The sequence below is a fragment of the Argopecten irradians genome, chromosome 16, assembly GCF_041381155.1.
Source record: "Argopecten irradians isolate NY chromosome 16, Ai_NY, whole genome shotgun sequence".
Lineage (NCBI taxonomy): Eukaryota > Metazoa > Mollusca > Bivalvia > Pectinida > Pectinidae > Argopecten > Argopecten irradians.
The window spans coordinates 23,797,899-23,816,984 of NC_091149.1; the positions used below are offsets into that span (position 1 = coordinate 23,797,899).

Sequence of the window (19,086 nt, forward strand, 5' to 3'; positions counted from 1 at the left end):
CCTGTTTAACTACGATTACACGCTCTGAGGAGGGCGGTGTAGAGAAAAGTGATCAATCTAATCAACAGGTAAATATTAATGATGTTACCTGTTTAAACTACGATTACACGCTGGAGGAGGGCGGGTTTAGAGAAAAGTGATCAACTAATCAACAGGTAAATATTAATGATGTTACTTGACTTTTAACTACGATTACACGCTGGAGGACAATAGAGAGCTGTTCAAAAAAAAGTTGATCAATAATCAACAGGATAAAATATTATTTCATATTGTTTACATGTGAAAACTACTAATTAACACAAAGGTATTAAAATTTTATTTTATTAATAATTTAACTACGATTTACTTTTTGCATTGATAGAGAAAAGTTTCAATCTAATCAACAGGTAAATATTAATGAATGTTTACCTGTTTAACTACGATTACACGCTGGAGGAGGGGCGGTGTAGAGAAAAGTGATCAATCTAATCAACAGGTAAAAAAAAAAATGATGTTCCCTGTTTAACTACGATTACAATCTTAGGAGGGCGGGTGTAGAGAAAAGTGATCAATCTAATCAACATTTAAATATTAATGTGTTACTAAGGGGTCAAAGATTTTTGACGATTACATGCTGGAGGAAGGGAACGGTAATAGTTGATTCAGTGATCAATCTAATCAAACACATTTTGTAAATATTAATGATGTTACCTTTTAATCTACGATTAAAAAATTTGGTTGTTAAGACTTCTTAGGATCACAAGCACAGGTAAGACTTCTTAGGATCACAAGCACAGGTAAGACTTCTTAGGATCACAAGCACAGGTAAGACTTCTTAGGATCACAAGCACAGGTAAGACTTCTTAGGATCACAAGCACAGGTAAGACTTCTTAGGATCACAAGCACAGGTAAGACTTCTTAGGATCACAAGCACCAGTAGGACTTCTTAGGATCACAAGCACATATAAGACTTCTTAGGATCACAAGCACATATAAGACTTCTTAGGATCAAAAGCACAAGTAAGACTTCTTAGGATCACAAGCACAGGTAAGAACAACATGTTTGGTATTTATTGCTAGGATTCTCACCGTTTAAAGCTCATCCGGCCCAAAAAGCAGGGTCTGTTTACTAATATTTAACAAAATTGATACCAAATTGGATCTGAAGCGTCCTTGGCAGAAAATTTGACATGTAATTCCGCTTCACTATGATACTTTACATTATGCTCAAATACAAGATCTAACAGATCCCTGTTCAGGGTCACCTTAGCATGACCCCTATGGTTAGCCAATCATGTGTCGCCTACGGAATCTTCGGTGTGGTTGATTCATTTGGAAGTGTAAACTGCTAAGAGTACGTCCCGAGATATTCTGATACTACGCTAGAGGTCATGCTGAGGTGACTCCGAACAGGGCATTGTTAGATCTTGTAATTAGATTGGGCAGAAAGGGAACCAATTTCGTACAACTGCTACCATGGTCCACCAAGGTCCAAAGAATTGGGGCCCAATAGTGGAAAACTATGGGATTTATATTTGGTTTACAACATCCTTGAATTAAAATGAAACCAATTATGTATAAACCAAGGGTCTTGCCCCAGAGGCTGGACGGGTAGGGCCCAATAGTGGAATTACCCGGTAAATAGAATTCTTTAAAATCTTTCTTCTGTTTTTGAATGAAAGTAATTGGTTAATATTTGGTATACAAATAAAAAATGAAAGGGATCAACTGTTATATACCCTGTCCTGGTCTGGAGGGGCTGGACCCAATAGGGGAGGTAATGAAAAGTCTTTAATCGTGACTTCTACATTTTACAATATACTAAATGTTTAACACCAGTTTCAGTTCTACCTTTACTAATGATTTTTACACCTGTTCCAGTACTTACCTGTACTAACGAGTTTTACACCTGTTCCAGTACTTACCTTTACTAACAAGTTTTACACCTGTTCCAGTACTTACCTTTACTAACGAGTTTTACACCTGTTCAGTACTTACCTGTACTAACAAGTTTTACACCTGTTTCAGTACCTACATTCCCTGATGATGCTGCAGCAGCAGAGTCAGAATTCTAGTCAGAACAAACAGAACGACAGACTACAGCATGTGGAGATGGCTCTGGAGGGTCTTCGTAATGTCATCAAAAATAATCCAGGTACGTCATCAAAAATAATCAGGTACATCATCAACATAAAAAAAAAAAAATTCCTAGTACGTCATGAAAAATAATCCAGGTACCTCACCAACGTCATCAAAAATAATCCAGGTATGGCATCAAAAATAATCCAGGTACATCATTAAAAGTATTCCAGGTATGTAATTAAAATCAATCCAGATGTCAACAAAAATGTTTTAGGTACATCATCAAAAATAACCCAGGAAGGTCATCTTACAAATACAGTAATAATTTTAAAAGATATATTTACCTTAAATTTACCTGTAATATGAAGTTTTACAGGTTTTTAGCTCACCTGGCCCAAAGGGCCGGTGAGTTTATGTCATGACGCGACATCCGTTGTCCGTCCATCTGTCCGTCAACATTTCCTTTAAATCGCTACTCGTCATAGAGTTCTGCATGGATTGTAACCAAATATGGCCACAAACATCCTTGGGAGAATGGGAACAGAACTTGTATAACTTTTGGCTCTGACCCCCTGGGGTCATGAGGGGCGGGGCCCAATAGGGGAAATAGAGGTAAATCCTATAAATCACTACTTGTCTTAGAGTTCTAAATGGATTGTAACCAAATTTGGCCACAAACATCCTTGGGAGAAGGGGAACAGAACTTGTATAAATTTTGGCTCTGACACCCCGGGCGCAGGAGGGGCGGGACCCAACAGGGGAAATAGAGGTAAATCCTATAAATCACTACTTGTCCTAGAGTTCTGCATGGATTTTGACCAAATTTGGCCACAAACATCCTTGGGAGAAGGGGAACAGAACTTGTATAAATTTTGTCTATGACCCTCTGGGTCAGGAGGGATGGGACCCAATAGGGAATTAGAGGTAAATATTCAAATTCCTTCAGAAAAGAAACAATGAACCTGTATCCAGAACATTACTTGGTATTACAAACCAGGTGAGCGATACAGGCCCTCTGGGCCTCTTGTTTAGTAAATAAAATTCATGAAATGGCTTTATTGAATGCAAAAACAGGGAAGTCGTATGATAAATAAAAAATTATGATACTGTAGTCTGGCAACTATCAAATTGTCAAGCTTAATTATTTGGTAAATGAAGAATTTTTTAATTAATTTCGATTTGTTCCTTATAGAATTGTGATGTGTATTTTATATTCAAGATTTTGATCTTACCTTTGTACAGGTGTTGACATTTCTATGTTAAGATTTTGATCTTACCTTTGTACAGGTGTTGACATTTCTATGTTAAGATTTGATCTTACCTTTGTACAGGTGTTGACATTTCTATGTTAAGATTTTGATCTTACCTTTGTACAGGTATTGACATTTCTGTATTAAGATTTTGATCTTACCTTTGTACAGGTGTTGACATTTCTATGTTAAGATTTTGATCTTACCTTTGTACAGGTGTTGACATTTCTATGTTAAGATTTTGATCTTACCTTTGTACAGGTGTTGACATTTCTATGTTAAGATTTTGATCTTACCTTTGTACAGGTGTTGACATTTCTGTATTAAGATTTTGATCTTACCTTTGTACAGGTGTTGACATTTCTGTATTAAGATTTTGATCGTACCTTTGTACAGGTGTTGACATTTCTATGTTAAGATTTTGATCTTACCTTTGTACAGGTGTTGACATTTCTGTATTAAGATTTTGATCTTACCTTTGTACAGGTGTTGACACTTCTATGTTAAGATTTTGATCTTACCTTTGTACAGGTGTTGACATTTCTGTATTAAGATTTTGATCTTACCTTTGTACAGGTGTTGACATTTCTGTGTTAAGATTTTGATCTTACCTTTGTACAGGTGTTGACATTTCTGTATTAAGATTTTGATCTTACCTTTGTACAGGTGTTGACATTTCTGTATTAAGATTTTGATCTTACCTTTGTACAGGTGTTGACACTTCTTTGTTAAGATTTTGATCTTACCTTTGTACAGGTGTTGACACTTCTATGTTAAGATTTTGATCTTACCTTTGTACAGGTGTTGACATTTCTGTATTAAGATTTTGATCTTACCTTTGTACAGGTGTTGACATTTCTGTATTACGATTTTGATCTTACCTTTGTACAGGTGTAGAAATCCAGTGTATAGGACACTTTAAACTCCTCTTCTGTCTCCTGAGACTTGATGATTGTGCCAAACTTCAGCAGTTCGCTCTCGAGGTAGTAACAGTTCACTAACTATGAATAAAAGACCATATTCAGAATTTTGCAAACTTTCAGTACATATCACTTGAGTTTGTTAATCTTGCGACTTTTTTAAGAATAATTGATTTGAAATTTTCTAGTTCAATTTTGCTACGAAGCATTTGTGCTTGTATAATTTTAAAATATTTATCGTAAAATAGCTAATATGCTTATGACACTCATCATGATATTTGATCATGACACATTTCATTCATGCCAATACAATTTTATTTCAAGGAACTAGAACAAAATTCTTTGCTTCCTCCACATGTATCCATGTATAATAAACTTCATAATTTAATTTTGATGATTAAACAAAGTTTTGACGTAAAACGACAAATGAAACATTTATATTTTAGGTGGTAAGCTGTGTAACGACCAATCAAGAGTGTGTTAATGATATTGCCTCGTCAGAGGTCTTGTCCTATCTTCTACTGGCCATCCAAAGTCTTCCTACCTGTAAGTCACATATTGTATTATCTGTCTTATCTTCTACTGGCCATCCAAAGTCTTCCTACCTGTAAGTCACATATTGTATTATCTGTCCTATCTTCTACTGGCCATCCAAAGTCTTCCTACCTGTAAGTCACATATTGTATTATCTGTCCTATCTTCTACTGGCCATCCAAAGTCTTCCTACCTGTAAGTCACATATTGTATTATCTGTCCTATCTTCTACTGGCCATCCAAAGTCTTCCTACCTGTAAGTCACATATTGTATTATCGGTCCTATCTTCTACTGGCCATCCAAAGTCTTCCTACCTGTAAGTCATATTGTATTATCTGTCCTATCTTCTACTGGCCATCCAAAGTCTTCCTACCTGTAAGTCACATATTGTATTATCTGTCCTATCTTCTACTGGCCATCCAAAGTCTTCCTACCTGTAAGTCACATATTGTATTATCCGTCCTATCTTCTACTGGCCATCCAAAGTCTTCCTACCTGTAAGTCACATATTGTATTATCTGTCCTATCTTCTACTGGCCATCCAAAGTCTTCCTACCTGTAAGTCACATATTGTATTATCTGTACTACCTTCTACTGGCCATCCAAAGTCTTCCTACCTGTAAGTCACATATTGTATTATCTGTCCTACCCTCTACTGGCCATCCAAAGTCTTCCTACCTGTAAGTCACATATTGTATTATCTGTCCTATCTTCTACTGGCCATCCAAAGTCTTCCTACCTGTAAGTCACATATTGTATTATCTGTCCTACCTTCTAAGCCATCCAAACTTCTACCTGTAAGTCACATATTGTATTATCTGTACTACCTTCTACTGGCCATCCAAAGTTTTCCTACCTGTAAGTCACATATTGTATTATCTGTCCTATCTTCTACTGGCCATCCAAAGTCTTCCTACCTGTAAGTCACATATTGTATTATCTGTCCTATCTTCTACTGGCCATCCAAAGTCTTCCTACCTGTAAGTCACATATTGTATTATCTGTCCTATCTTCTACTGGCCATCCAAAGTCTTCCTAACTGTAAGTCACATATTGTATTATCTGTCCTATCTTCTACTGGCCATCCAAAGTCTTCCTACCTGTAAGTCACATATTGTATTATCTGTACTATCTTCTACTGGCCATCCAAAGTCTTCCTACCTGTAAGTCACATATTGTATTATCTGTCCTATCTTCTACTGGCCATCCAAAGTCTTCCTACCTGTAAGTCACATATTGTATTATCTGTCCTATCTTCTACTGGCCATCCAAAGTCTTCCTACCTGTAAGCTTAAGTCTCATATTGTATTATCTGTCCTATCTTCTACTGGCCATCCAAAGTCTTCCTACCTGTAAGTCACATATTGTATTATCTGTCCTATCTTCTACTGGCCATCCAAAGTCTTCCTACCTGTAAGTCACATATTGTATTATCTGTCCTATCTTCTACTGGCCATCCAAAGTCTTTCTACCTGTAAGTCACATATTGTATTATCTGTCCTATCTTCTACTGGCCATCCAAAGTCTTCCTACCTGTAAGTCACATATTGTATTATCTGTACTATCTTCTACTGGCCATCCAAAGTCTTCCTACCTGTAAGTCACATATTGTATTATCTGTCCTATCTTCTACTGGCCATCCAAAGTCTTCCTACCTGTAAGTCACATATTGTATTATCTGTCCTATCTTCTACTGGCCATCCAAAGTCTTCCTACCTGTAAGTCACATATTGTATTATCTGTCCTACCTTCTACTGGCCATCCAAAGTCTTCCTACCTGTAAGTCACATATTGTATTATCTGTCCTATCTTCTACTGGCCATCCAAAGTCTTCCTACCTGTAAGTCACATATTGTATTATCTGTCCTATCTTCTACTGGCCATCCAAAGTCTTCCTACCTGTAAGTCACATATTGTATTATCTGTCCTATCTTCTACTGGCCATCCAAAGTCTTCCTACATGTAAGTCACATATTGTATTATCTGTCCTATCTTCTACTGGCCATCCAAAGTCTTCCTAACTGTAAGTCACATATTGTATTATCTGTCCTATCTTCTACTGGCCATCCAAAGTCTTCCTACCTGTAAGCTTAAGTCTCATATTGTATTATCTGTCCTATCTTCTACTGGCCATCCAAAGTCTTCCTACCTGTAAGTCACATATTGTATTATCTGTCCTACCTTCTACTGGCCATCCAAAGTCTTCCTACCTGTAAGTCACATATTGTATTATCTGTCCTATCTTCTACTGGCCATCCAAAGTCTTCCTACCTGTAAGTCACATATTGTATTATCTGTCCTACCTTCTACTGGCCATCCAAAGTCTTCCTACCTGTAAGTCACATATTGTATTATCTGTCCTATCTTCTACTGGCCATCCAAAGTCTTCCTACCTGTAAGTCACATATTGTATTATCTGTACTATCTTCTACTGGCCATCCAAAGTCTTCCTACCTGTAAGTCACATATTGTATTATCTGTACTATCTTCTACTGGCCATCCAAAGTCTTCCTACCTGTAAGTCACATATTGTATTATCTGTCCTATCTTCTACTGGCCATCCAAAGTCTTCCTACCTGTAAGTCACATATTGTATTATCTGTACTACCTTCTACTGGCCATCCAAAGTCTTCCTACCTGTAAGTCACTCTCTTACTGCCATCCAATCTTCCTACCTGTAAGTCACATATTGTATTATCTGTACTACCTTCTACTGGCCATCCAAAGTCTTCCTACCTGTAAGTCACATATTGTATTATCTGTCCTATCTTCTACTGGCCATCCAAAGTCTTTCTACCTGTAAGTCACATATTGTATTATCTGTCCTATCTTCTACTGGCCATCCAAAGTCTTTTACCTGTAAGTCACATATTGTATTATCTGTCCTATCTTCTACTGGCCATCCAAAGTCTTCCTACCTGTAAGTCACATATTGTATTATCTGTACTATCTTCTACTGGCCATCCAAAGTCTTCCTACCTGTAAGTCACATATTGTATTATCTGTCCTATCTTCTACTGGCCATCCAAAGTCTTCCTACCTGTAAGTCACATATTGTATTATCTGTCCTACCTTCTACTGGCCATCCAAAGTCTTCCTACCTGTAAGTCACATATTGTATTATCTGTCCTATCTTCTACTGGCCATCCAAAGTCTTCCTACCTGTAAGTCACATATTGTATTATCTGTCCTATCTTCTACTGGCCATCCAAAGTCTTCCTACCTGTAAGTCACATATTGTATTATCTGTACTACCTTCTACTGGCCATCCAAAGTCTTCCTACCTGTAAGTCACATATTGTATTATCTGTCCTATCTTCTACTGGCCATCCAAAGTCTTCCTACCTGTAAGTCACATATTGTATTATCAGTCCTATCTTCTACTGGCCATCCAAAGTCTTCCTACCTGTAAGTCACATATTGTATTATCTGTCCTATCTTCTACTGGCCATCCAAAGTCTTCCTACCTGTAAGTCACATATTGTATTATCTGTCCTATCTTCTACTGGCCATCCAAAGTCTTCCTACCTGTAAGTCACATATTGTATTATCTGTCCTATCTTCTACTGGCCATCCAAAGTCTTCCTACCTGTAAGTCACATATTGTATTATCTGTCCTATCTTCTACTGGCCATCCAAAGTCTTCCTACCTGTAAGTCACATATTGTATTATCTGTCCTATCTTCTACTGGCCATCCAAAGTCTTCCTACCTGTAAGTCACATATTGTATTATCTGTCCTATCTTCTACTGGCCATCCAAAGTCTTCCTACCTGTAAGTCACATATTGTATTATCTGTCCTATCTTCTACTGGCCATCCAAAGTCTTCCTACCTGTAAGTCACATATTGTATTATCTGTCCTATCTTCTACTGGCCATCCAAAGTCTTCCTACCTGTAAGTCACATATTGTATTATCTGTCCTATCTTCTACTGGCCATCCAAAGTCTTCCCACCTGTAAGTCACATATTGTATTATCTGTCCTATCTTCTACTGGCCATCCAAAGTCTTCTTACCTGTAAGTCACACATTGTATTATCTGTACTACCTTCTACTGGCCATCTAAAGTCTTCCCACCTGTAAGTCACATATTGTATTATCTGTACTATCTTCTACTGGCCATCCAAAGTCTTCCTACCTGTAAGTCACATATTGTATTATCTGTACAACCTTCTACTGGCCATCCAAAGTCTTCCTACCTGTAAGTCACATATTGTATTATCTGTACTATCTTCTACTGGCCATCCAAAGTCTTCCTACCTGTAAGTCACATATTGTATTATCTGTACAACCTTCTACTGGCCATCCAAAGTCTTCCCACCTGTAAGTCACATATTGTATTATCTGTCCTATCTTCTACTGGCCATCCAAAGTCTTCCTACATGTAAGTCACATATTGTATTATCTGTCTACCTACTGGCCATCCAAATCTGTAAGTCACATATTGTCTTCTATCTTCTACTGGCCATCCAAAGTCTTCCTACCTGTAAGTCACATATTGTATTATCTGTCTTATCTTCTACTGGCCATCCAAAGTCTTCCTACCTGTAAGTCACATATTGTATTATCTGTCTTATCTTCTACTGGCCATCCAAAGTCTTCCCACCTGTAAGTCACATATTGTATTATCTGTCCTATCTTCTACTGGCCATCCAAAGTCTTCCTACCTGTAAGTCACATATTGTATTATCTGTCCTATCTTCTACTGGCCATCCAAAGTCTTCCTACCTGTAAGTCACATATTGTATTATCTGTACTATCTTCTACTGGCCATCCAAAGTCTTCCTACCTGTAAGTCACATATTGTATTATCTGTCCTATCTTCTACTGGCCATCCAAAGTCTTCTTACCTGTAAGTCACCATATTGTATTATCTGTACTACCTTCTACTGGCCATCCAAAGTCTTCCTACCTGTAAGTCACATATTGTATTATCTGTCCTATCTTTTACTGGCCATCCAAAGTCTTCCTACCTGTAAATCACATATTGTATTATCTGTACTACCTTCTACTGGCCATCCAAAGTCTTCCTACCTGTAAGTCACATATTGTATTATCTGTCCTATCTTCTACTGGCTATCCAAAGTCTTCCCACCTGTAAGTCACATATTGTATTATCTGTACTACCTTCTACTGGCCATCCAAAGTCTTCCTACCTGTAAGTCACATATTATATTATCTGTCCTATCTTCTACTGGCCATCCAAAGTCTTCTTACCTGTAAGTCACATATTGTATTATCTGTCCTATCTTCTACTGGCCATCCAAAGTCTTCTTACCTGTAAGTCACATATTGTATTATCTGTACAACCTTCTACTGGCCATCCAAAGTCTTCCTACCTGTAAGTCACATATTGTATTATCTGTACTATCTTCTACTGGCCATCCAAAGTCTTCTTACCTGTAAGTCACATATTGTATTATCTATACAACCTTCTACTGGCCATCCAAAGTCTTCCTACCTGTAAATCACATATTGTATTATCTGTACTACCTTCTACTGGCCATCCAAAGTCTTCCTACCTGTAAGTCACATATTGTATTATCTGTACTACCTTCTACTGGCCATCCAAAATCTTCCTACCTGTAAGTCACATATTGTATTATCTGTACTACCTTCTACTGGCCATCGTAAATCTTCCTCTGTAAGTCACATATTGTATTATCGGTCCTACCTTCTACTGGCCATCCAAAATCTTCCTCTGTAAGTCACATATTGTATTATCTGTCCTATCTTCTACTGGCCATCCAAAGTCTTCTTACCTGTAAGTCACATATTGTATTATCTGTCCTATCTTCTACTGGCCATCCAAAGTCTTCCTACCTGTAAGTCACATATTGTATTATCTGTCCTATCTTCTACTGGCCATCCAAAGTCTTCCTACCTGTAAGTCACATATTGTATTATCTGTCCTATCTTCTACTGGCCATCCAAAGTCTTCCTACCTGTAAGTCACATATTGTATTATCTGTCCTATCTTCTACTGGCCATCCAAAGTCTTCCTACCTGTAAGTCACATATTGTATTATCTGTACTACCTTCTACTGGCCATCCAAAGTCTTCCTACCTGTAAGTCACATATTGTATTATCAGTCCTATCTTCTACTGGCCATCCAAAGTCTTCCTAACTGTAAGTCACATATTGTATTATCTGTCCTATCTTCTACTGGCCATCCAAAGTCTTCCTACCTGTAAGTCACATATTGTATTATCTGTACTATCTTCTACTGGCCATCCAAAGTCTTCCTAACTGTAAGTCACATATTGTATTATCTGTCCTATCTTCTACTGGCCATCCAAAGTCTTCCTACCTGTAAGTCACATATTGTATTATCTGTCCTATCTTCTACTGGCCATCCAAAGTCTTCCTACCTGTAAGTCACATATTGTATTATCTGTACTACCTTCTACTGGCCATCCAAAATCTTCCTACCTGTAAGTCACATATTGTATTATCTGTCCTATCTTCTACTGGCCATCCAAAGTCTTCCTACCTGTAAGTCACATATTGTATTATCTGTCCTATCTTCTACTGGCCATCCAAAGTCTTCCTACCTGTAAGTCTCATATTGTATTATCTGTACTACCTTCTACTGGCCATCCAAAGTCTTCTTACCTGTAAGTCACATATTGTATTATCTGTCCTATCTTCTACTGGCCATCCAAAGTCTTCCTACCTGTAAGTCACATATTGTATTATCTGTACTACCTTCTACTGGCCATCCAAAGTCTTCCTACCTGTAAGTCACATATTGTATTATCTGTCCTACCTTCTACTGGCCATCCAAAGTCTTCCTACCTGTAAGTCACATATTGTATTATCTGTCCTATCTTCTACTGGCCATCCAAAGTCTTCCTACCTGTAAGTCACATATTGTATTATCTGTACTACCTTCTACTGGCCATCCAAAGTCTTCCTACCTGTAAGTCACATATTGTATTATCTGTACTACCTTCTACTGGCCATCCAAAGTCTTCCTACCTGTAAGTCACATATTGTATTATCTGTCCTATCTTCTACTGGCCATCCAAAGTCTTCTTACCTGTAAGTCACATATTGTATTATCTGTCCTATCTTCTACTGGCCATCCAAAGTCTTCCTACCTGTAAGTCACATATTGTATTATCTGTACTACCTTCTACTGGCCATCCAAAGTCTTCCTACCTGTAAGTCACATATTGTATTATCTGTCCTACCTTCTACTGGCCATCCAAAGTCTTCCTACCTGTAAGTCACATATTGTATTATCTGTCCTATCTTCTACTGGCCATCCAAAGTCTTCCTACCTGTAAGTCACATATTGTATTATCTGTACTACCTTCTACTGGCCATCCAAAGTCTTCCTACCTGTAAGTCACATATTGTATTATCTGTCCTATCTTCTACTGGCCATCCAAAGTCTTCCTACCTGTAAGTCACATATTGTATTATCTGTCCTATCTTCTACTGGCCATCCAATGTTTTCCTACCTGTAAGTCACATATTGTATTATCTGTACTACCTTCTACTGGCCATCCAAAGTCTTCCTACCTGTAAGTCACAAATGATATGATCTGTACTATCAAAAATTGTATTACTTTTAATGATATTGTGGAAACAGTCTGCATGTTAATTTTCATTTTTTTTTTTTTTTTTTTTTGTTTTTTGTTAAAAAGTTTTGATAGAAGTTCAATTTCAACTGTCAAAAAAAAGCTTGCAGACTTACCTCCATTTTAATTGTTTTGATTGACTATAATTATCGGTTTTATCAAAGTCTTATATATATTAAGTGCTTGATTAAATGAAAGAGAAAAAAAATGTGTCAATTAATTTCTGATTAGACTTGTAATATCTCTTTGTATCGTTGAAGGCCGCCTGCTGACCCTGGAAAGTCTGTTCTCACTCATGTCTAGTACAAAGATAGTGAAGGAAGCTTTGAGTAAAGGTATGTCACCATCAATCATTTAATTTCATTTTTTTCCCCCAATATAAGGGGTCATTTATTTCAAGATGGAAATATGCTGACCTAGCTTTTTATCATAATTTCGTTTTTGCATTATTATTCCCAACAACGTTTAAACAGCAATTAAATTTCTTGATTACTAGAACAGAAATGTGCACTTGTGCCAGTGAATAATACTATTTGACATTATTTACTTTTCACAAAGTCTAATTGCATACATTTCGAAACATACATAATCAAAAACATTACTGTCTTAATACTGTAAAAATACTTATTTTAGTGGTAGTTTCATTTTAGCACTTTTTGCATGGTCTTTGAAACGCTTATTCATGTACAGTGCTAAATTTAGTAAAAGGATATATTCTGTGTTGAACCACCGAATTGCGCTAATTTATATACCCGCTTATCAATCATAATTTACAGTTTTTCGCACTTACACTAAAATTTGACTGCTCTAAAATAAGTATGTATGAAGTAAGTTAGTTTTCAGTTACTGTTAGTAGTAGACACTTATCAACAGATGTACAGTAAAATGTGTAGCTTCTTACCATTCATTTTGTAGGTGTGCCGGTTTACTTACTTGATCTCTTCTGTAATGCCACCAACCCTACCGTGCGAGAAAAGACTGCAGAGCTGATTGCCAAAATGTTATCAGACAAACTTGTGGGACCAAAACTCCGGATAACTCTCTCCAAGTTCCTTCCTCCGATCTTCATGGATGCCATGAGGGACTCTCCTGAGGCTAGTGTTCACATGTTTGAGGGTAAGTCTGAAGTAATAATACCCGCCCGCACTGCAACAAAGTTAAGGGAGGGGGGGTGGAATGGTATAACGGCATTGGGTTGTCCTTCTGTGTCTGTTGACACAATTTTGTGCGGCGAACTCCTCCTAAATACTACTTTACAGATTTTGATAAAATTTGGTACACAGAACCCTGACATAAATGGGAGTTGAGTAAACTAATAATAGTATTCAGGGTTCTGCAATGTGGCTTAATGGTAGAGTTATTACTAAATTTGTGCAGTGGAGGGTATTAGTCGTCCACTCCTGCAACAGTTCTAGTTATGATTAAATCAAGAGTTGTTACTATTTCTGAAGATGAACATCTTCATGTTAAACAGATATCATTTTTTCCAGACATTTTATATAATTATACATTAAATAATCTACTCCATATTCCAGGTACACATGAAAATCCTGAGTTGATTTGGAACGACGATTCAAGAGAGAAAGTATCAGATGTGGTCCGGAAACTTAAGGACAGGTGATTGATCATACCTCTGTATACATCAGCTCTTTGGCTTTAATGTGTTTACAAAGTTACTCTAATGCTACAAGATTTACTAGAATATCTTCAATGTTTAAATATGTCTTCATTTACTAGATAAATCATGTAGGCAACACCAATTCATTTTCCAAATTGTCAATCAAATTCATTTTCTCTCCAGTGAATTTACAATTATTGTCTTTATATTAAATGGTAGAAGCCATCCAAGGGAACTTATATTCATGAATACTATTCTGCTCTATGAATTTTGTCTAATATTATTATGATTACCACCTCAAATGTTTCCCGATGATCTATTGACCAGTCACTTCAAGGCACAGCGAGACAACCCAGACACGAGATGGAGTCTGAGAGAGGACTTCGCTGTCGTGTACACAGACGTGGAAGGGGAGCTAACTGTAGGGGGCGTGTTCCTTCGGATATTTATCTCTAATCCTGGCTGGGTGCTCCGTAAACCTAAAGAGTTTCTCACCGAACTCATGGAGAAATGGGCACATCTTGTCGGCATGCAGGCTCCTGATGTAAGGCACTTACAATCTGCTGATTTCTATGAGTTTAGTGATAAAAGCATGTCATTATATGTCAGGTCATAGAGACGATTTTTACATCAAATGTAAGAAAGTAAGTTTTGCACTATGACATTAATTTTGTTCACGAGTAGTTATCGGTAAGAAATTCGAAGTGTGTCTTTGTTATGACCTTGTTTCTCCAGGGTGAGTTTTGGCCTCCCTATCATTTAATTTGTTTCCCCAGGGTGAGTTTTGACCTCCCTATCATTTGATTTGTTTCCCCAGGGTGAGTTTTGACCTCTCTATCATTTGATTTGTTTCCTCAGGGTGAGGTACTAGAGACAGTAACTACTGCTGTGGTCTGCCTATTCTCCTCCCAGTCAACACTCCTAGACCAGGTGCCTCAGCTGGGATATATCCCGAAGGTGTTCCAGGCCATGTCCCACCGGAACAATGCCATGCCCAAGGCTGCTGTACAGGTGGCGCACCAACTTGCCAACAACGAGGTTTGTTAACATCTTATAGAGGGAATGGGATCTATTTTCTACCTCAATATTTTGTGTTTTAATGTTATGATAACAATGTTTTTAACAAAATATTCATAATCCTATGATAAAAGTTAAATTTTATATTGCATGTAGTAAGAATTATCACTGTTTGAATTCCTTTTTCCTTATACTGTTGTAAATCTTTGTAGATTAATAATACTTGAAACCCTTCTTTTTTACTTGATAGATCTGTATACAATAACGATACTAGACGACCATTCTATTTATAGATCTGTATACAATAACGATACTAGATGACCTTTCTATTTAAAGATCTGTATACATAACAATACTAGACGACCATTCTATTTATAGATATGTATATATTAATGATACTAGACGACCATTCTATTTATAGATCTGTATACAATAACGATACTAGATGACCTTTCTATTTATAGATCTGTATACATAACAATACTAGATGACCTTTCAATTTATAGATCTGTACATTTATAATAAACCAAGATTTTTTTAGAAGAGGAAAAAATTATGGCGTTCCTCTTTTCGTTGTGTATTTTAAGGATTATACATGTGTAAGAAGTGACTGATGCATGTGTAAAATGCTAAATAGACAAAACTTTTTCATAAATAACTTTGTATTTCCTAATATATGAGATATGGTTTTTGGACTGATGCTTTGAAAGCTAGTAAAAATGTCTTTCAAAATGAAAAATTCTTGGGATCGATCCCAAAATCTGTCTCTGTTCCATGAGTGTTTCTGACAAAATGATTTTTGGGATCAATCCCAAAATCTGTCTCTGTCCCATGAGTGTTTCTGCCAAAATGATTTTCGGGATCGATCCCAAAAATCTGTCTTAGTCCTAGGAGTGTTTCTGCCAAAATGATTTTTGGGATCAATCCCAAAAATCTTTTCTCTGTCCCATGAGTATTTCTGCCAAAATGATTTTCGGGATCGATCCCAAAAATCTGTCTTAGTCCTAGGAGTGTTTCTGCCAAAATGATTTTTGGGATCGATCCCAAAAATCTGTCTTAGTCCATGTCAGTGTTTTTGTGAAAATGATTTTCGGGATCTATCCCAAAAATTTGTATCTCGCTGTTTATATGTAAGATGGAATATATTTAAGTTGTCTAGAACTGAATTATAAACCTTATTCAGGATTCCATAATAGATCAAAATCATTTGATAATCTATTATATTTCGGTAGGTTATGATCTTTTTTACTTTGACATAGTTATGAAATCCTGATGTGTGGTAAATATTCTGTATAGAATAAAGTAAACCATATTAATTTGAAAAAGAAATGAACAACAAACAAATAAATATCATTCCAATAGAAGTAATCTTATTAACTGAACATGCCCTTGAATATTTTGATACAAATTGCTTTTGAAAAGGCATATCATGTAAATTGACAAGAATAGTGACAAAACACAGTGTTTGAATCATTACTGTTATTTCCTTATTTTTGTCAGCATTGAATAGAAATACTGATATTAAGATGTTAAAAATAAATTACCTAAGGTTTAACTTTCCAAATATTCTGTATACTGAACAAATATATACAAAACCAACTATCTATCTACCTGTGTATATATTTCTTCATTACGAAATTAGAATAGAGTAAAAACAAATGCTTAAAATGAGAAATCCATTCTTAACTCAGTGTGTATAATGTATATACAAAAGTAAATAAAACCTATACAATGAATTCCTATTTCATGATAAGGAATTAATTTGCTATTGATTAATTAATTTAAAATATAAATATAAACTTTATTTCTTTTACATCGATTGAGAAACAAGTTATACAACTTATATTATGTAGATCACTTTCGATGGCCCGGATGTAAGCGCGGGAGGGGTCTTAGTGTGGGAGAAAACCGGAGTGCCCGGAGAAAAACCCACGTGATCGGGCAGGTGACCCCTGACCTTTTCACGTCCGTGTTGGGGATCGAACCCCGACCGGCTAGGTGAAAGGCGAGCGGCTTAACCACTACACCACCCGATCACCCAATTAATTTAAACTGATTTATATCAATTTAAATTCAATTTAATCATACAAAAACTTATTTATTTTTAAAATATTTGTAGAAGTTTAATGGTTTTTATATCACAGAGAAATCGGATTACCTGTAGATATTTTGTAACCTGTAATCATTATTGAAAGTGTTTATGTTATAGCTATAATTTGACAATTATGAAGAAATTAGTAAATTTGATTAACACAATTAACATATCATTTACTTAAGTATGTAACAAATGCTAATTAATGTAATATAATGTCTCGGGACATGAGAAAGTTTTAAACATATTCAACATTATATCGAAAAAAATATTCCCTCCAATTTCTATGAATTATATTAATAACACCTGTATGATAAATTTCATTCACTTTTAAAACCCCTTTCTTTGGAATTTTTACTTAAATAAACAATATTTGTGACTTAAAATTATTATCTATTTGTTTCTCTCTTATGTAAGAATTATTTGATAAAGTAAGGTATCTGTAAATCAAAGTTTATTTTTTTTGTTTGCATTAATTTTGCTTTACATGCAGATGAAAACAAGTTTACAGCCATGGCCTAAGTGTTATGTGTGTTACCTTATCTCAGGTTTGACTGCAAAATCCAAAACTCACACATACATATCTTTTTAATCCAAGAACCAGAATAAATATCACATAATATGCATTATATATAATCCAATAAGGATGGTGACTGGCACAAATCATAACACGACACAAACATTCTAGTTCACATGCTCCATTTGTTCACTACCATCAGGGCTAATGTTCAACTGTGAACATGTATTTAACACAAAACAAATATCCGTGTGTTAAGAAGAATGGTAATGTCCTTAAATGTGATGAGTTTTAAAGAGCCATCCACATACTTTACCATTTTGAGGTCCGAGAGAGTTATTTATCATTATTTGTGATTGATAAATGTCTAACACAATCCACTGTATTCTTTGCTTGTTGTGTAATGTGCTTTCCCGCCACATCTACTTTTGTTTAAACATTGCACCCTGGCTCATTTATGTCGAGTCAACTAGAGATGACTTCATTATGTCATAGTCACCCACATTCAGTGTCCATTAATCCTTCCAATTTACAAATCCCCATAGGCTTCTAATTTTTTCCCTCCAGTTTGTGTTGAAACATCAGAATCTAACCTGTTCAGTAGTGTCAGCCTTGCATGCCCTAGTTTTCATATCTATAATTAACCTCCGAGGGAAAGGGATGGTCAGTCATCTCATGGGGCTTGAAAGTATAAACAGAGCTAGGGGCTCTCAGTGTCATGTTTCAGCAAAATGTTGATTTTCTAGCCACCAGACTCCAAGTTATTGAGAAGACTTTCTCAACAGAGTTCCTCACTAGATTATCTAAATGAGACAAATTTAAGTGACGTTTTCAATATTCTAGAGACTGGTCACGCCAGTCTATTCCAGTCAACTGTTTCAACATTGGTAATTAAACCATAAAATTAAAAAAAAAATGTCATTGCCTAGAAACATAATAATCTAATTTATTTCTTCTATCTACTTGCATTACAAAATTAATTCCAATGACCTTTGGCATTCGTTATTAATGATTTTTAGTCTTCAGATAAACACTATACCATGAATGTAAATTCTTTGACGTCAGTATAAAAGTGTTTTTACAATGATTGTATACAAGCTTCTTTCATACTAACAGAAATATCTTTAAAATATAGACAAACATTATCTAGACTTTTCCAACAGTTAAAGGCAACTATATCTAGAAAGTAGATCTAAATCAAATTTCATAGATAGACTGGCCTTGTGATTTGGTTATGTATTTTGGAAATGATCTGTCAACATGACATGCAGCTAAATTTGGATTTTGATTTTTGAAATTTGTTACTTCCTTTTCTCAGAAAGTACTAACCGATCTATCTCAAATTTTATATGTAGATTATCAATGCCTTTATGCAGCCATCCTGGATTTTGATTGTAATGTTTAAGGGATATTTCTCATTATTACATGCATGTGTACATATATCTATCTTGAAGTTTTGATAATTTTTTAAGTATATTATTTTTT

The 19,086-nt window shown here is 36.0% G+C and overlaps 1 protein-coding gene across 1 annotated transcript in view; it reads left to right on the top strand.

Moving 5' to 3' along the window:
* LOC138310110 (dnaJ homolog subfamily C member 13-like) overlaps window positions 1–19,086 on the top strand; it is a 61,204-nt gene that overhangs the window by 35,334 nt on the left and 6,784 nt on the right. The window contains 10 exon segments of the mRNA XM_069251243.1: window positions 587–629; window positions 1,006–1,028; window positions 2,009–2,135; window positions 4,204–4,295; window positions 4,679–4,778; window positions 12,618–12,692; window positions 13,273–13,473; window positions 13,893–13,974; window positions 14,303–14,519; window positions 14,834–15,013. Coding sequence (XP_069107344.1) covers window positions 587–629; window positions 1,006–1,028; window positions 2,009–2,135; window positions 4,204–4,295; window positions 4,679–4,778; window positions 12,618–12,692; window positions 13,273–13,473; window positions 13,893–13,974; window positions 14,303–14,519; window positions 14,834–15,013 — 1,140 coding nt within the window.